General features: G+C 36.9%; 1 protein-coding gene across 1 annotated transcript in view; it reads left to right on the forward strand.

The window, feature by feature from the left end:
* The first annotated feature begins 646 nt into the window (after positions 1–646).
* Positions 647–5,372, forward strand: part of LOC106868905 (uncharacterized) — a 666,050-nt gene continuing 661,324 nt past the window's right edge. Inside the window, exon 1 of the mRNA XM_052974592.2 lies at positions 647–2,305. Coding sequence (XP_052830552.1) covers positions 1,385–2,305 — 921 coding nt within the window. The 5' untranslated portion in view covers positions 647–1,384. The remainder of the gene's footprint in view (positions 2,306–5,372) is intronic.

A 5,372-nucleotide genomic window follows, 5' to 3' on the forward strand; every position in this document is an offset into this window, starting at 1 on the left:
AGAAAGAGTGAGAGAGAGGGAGAAAAAAAGTCAGTGAGAGAAAGTGAGAAAGTGAAAGAGAGACAGAGAGAAAAGCAAAGAGAAGTGTGATATAGTCTTGTGTTGAGTTTGTGTTCGCAAAAACACGTCTTAAAGAATATATATCATACATATTTTACATGCATACATACAAACACGTATACATATACATATAAATGTTAATGATATATATATATATATATATACCTATGTGTGTGTGGACATGCATACCATTAAATAAATAGATAGATAGATAGATAGATAGATAGACAGATAGATAGATAAATAGATAGATAGATAGATAGATAGATAGATAGATAGATAGATAGATAGATAGATAGATAGACAGATAGATAGATAAATAGATAGATAGATAGATAGATAGATAGATAGATAGATAGATAGATAGATAGATAGATAGATAGATAGATAGATAGATAGATAGATAGATAGATTTGGTAAATGTAGTGCAGAGAATGGAATATTTTTGCCTGAGTCAGAGGAGAAGTAATTTGTGTGTGTGTGCATCTCTGTGAGTGAGTGTGTGAGCGTGAGGGAGAGAGTGAGTGAGTAAGTGAGTGCGAGAGACAGAGAGAGAGAGAGAGAGAGAGATATGTATACTGAGATAGACAGAGACAGAGACAGAAGAAGTGATGGAGGAGGCAGGGGAGTGGTGGCAGGGCAAGAAGGGGAAACTATAAATAGAGTGACTAGAGAAATAACAGAAGGAGGTCACCGTATATATCTTGGGAATTTTGTTCTTACGCTTTTCTTTCCCTTTTTTTGTCTTTTTCCATTTCTTCTACTTTCTTCCCCATTTTTTTTTTCTTTCCCACTTGGTTCGTATGGACTTCAAAGAGAGGGAAGCGTATTTTGATCCCGTGATCTGTGGTGTAAAGCAAAGCGGCTAAGGGCATATCTTCCGACTTCCTTTCCACTAGTAACTCCAAGTGCAACTATGAGTGGCACTTGGAGTGGCGGCTGGAGTGATACTTAGAGTAGAAAGGTGAAGTTGAAGGAGGAGAGCTTTAGTCATCATCATCTCTCCCCGTTTGTTTTCTTTTTTGATTTGTTTCAAATCTTTTGTCTCTCTTTCTCTCTCTTTATTTCTTTGTATTTCTGTTTATTGAAAATTTGTTTATTATTACTAGTACCATTATTATTACTAGTACCATTATTATAATTATAATTATTATTGTTATTACTATTATTATTATTACGGTTTGTTTTCCTCTTCTTCTGAGTGGATATATATATATATTTACATACATATATATATATACTTTATTTCTTATTCGAAATGCGTTAATAGTAAGAAGAAAACAAACAAACTATACTACAATTTATAACCAACAGTCATACTAAAATGACTGGAAACGGTGGACCTCAAGGGAAAAACCCCACAACGGAATATATCATGTCACGGAGGAAAAAGAGATTAAAACGACTATTAAATCGCTATGAGTTTGATAATGTTGAACTGGAAAAGTTATACAAGAGATATATATACAAACTACAGCAAACCAGTATCGGTTATATGTTAGCCGTGTTTATATTATTAACAATCTGCTTGGCAGCCCTCAATTTTTTCTACCTCCTTTATCCGACCATTCGGAGCATCTATTTGTTATTACAATGCCTTTTCTTCATTGCTGTTTTCGTCTTCATCAATACCCGCTATATGGAAGAAACGTATTTCATACCCCTCTGTTACGTCCTTATGTTTTTCCTCGTTATTTTTGCCACGATGTCTTTCCCCATTCCATTCGGCGATCGACCCCCTCTCGAAAGCCAAACCGACTTCAACAACAAAGACAGAGGACACAGTAACACAATTTATAAACAGCATCTAACCAACCATGACCATCAATACAACAACCGCAACGAGCAAAGCGGCACCGAAAACCCTTCCATACTGAAGCCCTCTTTTCCGTCCGGTTTTACATCTGACAAAGCGGCCGGAAAGTACCGGGTCGGTCTCGAGGACGAAGCGGTCACCAATGTTGTCAACAACGACGCCGTTGCCGGTTCGACCCCTACTCCCGGTAACACTCGTTTAATCCTACAGAACAGTTACTACCCGGATAGTAGGTATTTGTCGCTACCAATCCAAGGAGTATGGGAGGTCGCGTTCGTTGTGTTCATGGTCTATACACTGATGCCCATGCAGAGGATGGTTTCGGTAATGTTGGGAATTCTATTACCCAGTGGTCATCTAATCGTGGCAGGTCTGCTCAGTTCGGAAACTACCGCTAGTGACAGCATACAGCTATCACTATGGAGACAGGTCAGTCCGCCCTTTCTTTTCGTATATTTCTTATGTATTACATGTGTATGTATAACTATGAGTGCATGTATCCCTATAGAGGACCCACGAGAAGAAGAGTTGTGTGTTTCACCTGGAGACAGGTCAGTCCGCCCTTTCTTTTCGTATATTTCTTATGTATTACATGTGTATGTATAACTATGAGTGCATGTATCCCTATACAGGACCCACGAGAAGAAGAGGTGTGTGTTTTACCTGGAGACAGGTCCTGTCACCCTTTCAATTTGTATATTTCTTATGTATTACAAGTGCATGTATAGCTACCATGGGCCCAATGTAAGGCCCACACGAGGTAGGTTTGTGTATCTCAGCTTTAGAGACCGGTTCGAGGCCCGGAGGGCGATGAGCATCATCGTGAATATCTGCCGGCTATTCTCTGAAAGGAAAAAGAAGAAGAAAAAAAAAGAAAGAAAATATATAAATAAAAACAACTAAGAATCCTTGAATTGCAAGGGGACTCAACCCTCACCTTCCCGGGCTTCCGGGACACAAAAGTAGTCTTGTTCAAACTTCCAGTTTCTCATACACACACACACACACACACATGCGCACGAACACACATATATATACAGGTGTATGTGTGTACATCCCTCAATATATATATATATATATATATATATATATATATATATAATTAACATGATATGGTAAAAATTCGATATTAATTAATATCAATTTAATACCAGGAAACTAGCACATTAGAAGAATCAGAAGGTTCAGGAAAAAAACTTTTCGAGATCCTAAAAGGATTATAGTAGTTGTGTATATAAGATTGACCAGTAACTGGTCTGTCAATATGCTAGAAGAAGATCACTTAAAAAATTATATGTATATATATATACGCACACACACGTATATATATGTGCGTGTGTGTGTGTACGTATATATATATATATATATATATATATATATATATATATATATATATATATATATATATATATATATATACATATAGAGAGATAGATAGATAGATATAGATATAGATATATACGTGTGTGTATGTATAATTTGTGTGTGACTTCATGCGTATTTGTCAGTTCAATTTATTTTCGATAAATCCAGGCATGTAGCGGACTACAGCGAAACACTGTTTTAATAATGTTCACACATTCGCCCCCTGTAAACCGCAATTTCTTCGTAGTTTATGTCAAATCTAGGAGACCCATGACGGATTACACTGAAGCAGACACAACCGCAGACACAGGCATATATATACGCACACATAAGCGCACATATACATACATAATTCCGTACACATACTCAGAAACACACATGTGTATGCACACACAGATTGCTCCTTCTAGAATATAAAGTAAATGCCAGTTTAAAACTCACAAGAGAGATGCCTTTACCAGGCTTCTCCGCATGCTAAAAATAGCAGCTAAATGTCAACTTTTTTATTATCATTTTTGTTTAGCAGACACCGCTCTATTGAAAGCTTTCGGTCCACATTGCGGATGTTGGTATAACTCTGCTTACCTTCGAATAGTTACAGAACACCCTGGCAAAAAACATTATGAGTGATCCTCCATCTCTCTTTTAGCTCTTACAAATATAAACGAAAACAAATCGGATACTTTGAAGAATGTAGTTTTGTACAGTCCTAAAAAGACGGGATAATCATGACTAGATTGTCTCAACCGTGCGTATGATCTGCCAGGGCTGACTTGTGGCTGAACAGTAACAACAAATATAACGAAAAGAAAAACAGCGGCGGCAGCTGCAGCAGCAACAACAACATAGATAATAGCAACAACAACAATTATCTGTTGGCTAGTTTACGCCACCAACATCACAACAATCATTACCACAGCTACCTTCCCCACCACCACCACCACCACTACAACCATGAAAACTACCAACACCACCACCACCCCCGTCATCATCACCACCACAACCATAAATTGGTCGTGATGCGCCCTCGGTGGAGTATATGCTGTAGCAAGCATTGAGGCCAGTTCCCTGGTCAGAGAGGACAACATCCACACATGGTCACACTCGTCTGCGAGCAACACGAAAAAGGGCTTTGGTCATTACACTTACTCTTCTAATTAACCGATACACACATACATACACACATACATACATATATAGGGGTGGCTGTGTGGTAAGAATCTTACTTCCCAACCACATGGTTCCGGGTTCAGTCCCACTGCGTGGTACCTTGCGCAAGTGTCTTCTACCATAGCAGTGGGCCGACCAAACCCTTGTCAGCGGATTTGGGAGACGGAAACTGAAAGAAGCCCGTCGTATATATGTATGTATGTATGTATGTATGTATGTATGTATGTATGTATATATATATATATATATATATATATATATATATATATATATATATATATATATATATATATATATATAAGTTCAAAAAACAACAAAGTGAGGACGTGATACGGATAGTGTTATTGGACGCTCAGGAAAGGAAAGAGAGAATATATATATATATATATATATATATATATATATATATATATATATATATATATATATATATATATATAGGTATATGTATATATATACAAATATACATACATACGCACACATACATATGCATATACATATATATTTATATATTTATATATATGTATGTATGTATGTATATAGACGTAAGGGTATATATATATAGACACACATAGTCGCGTTGACAGAGGGATGTGGGTTCGGGTCCCATGCAGATAGGAAAGCCTCCTTTTTTTTTCTGTCGGGGGCTTGTATTCCCCGTTGTTTGACTATTTTCCTTGGTCATTGCATGGTGATCGCCATAAGCTTTAAGCTTATATAAAAATACCATTAATATTATTATTTACAGGATTGTAAAATACGGAGCCATATAACAAAACCATTCGCACCGAAAGCATACACACACACACACACACACACACACACACACACACATATCCAATAAAAGTTAAAACGATATAATTAAGACAAAGAAAAAAGCATGAACGAAAAAGATGATCGTGAAACCCCCAGTAATTCTAAATATACAACGGACTTCAATGCGTTGGTGCAACAATTACAT

The sequence above is a fragment of the Octopus bimaculoides genome, chromosome 18 (assembly GCF_046866305.1).
Source record: "Octopus bimaculoides isolate indiv1 chromosome 18, ASM4686630v1, whole genome shotgun sequence".
Taxonomy (NCBI): Eukaryota; Metazoa; Mollusca; class Cephalopoda; order Octopoda; family Octopodidae; genus Octopus; species Octopus bimaculoides.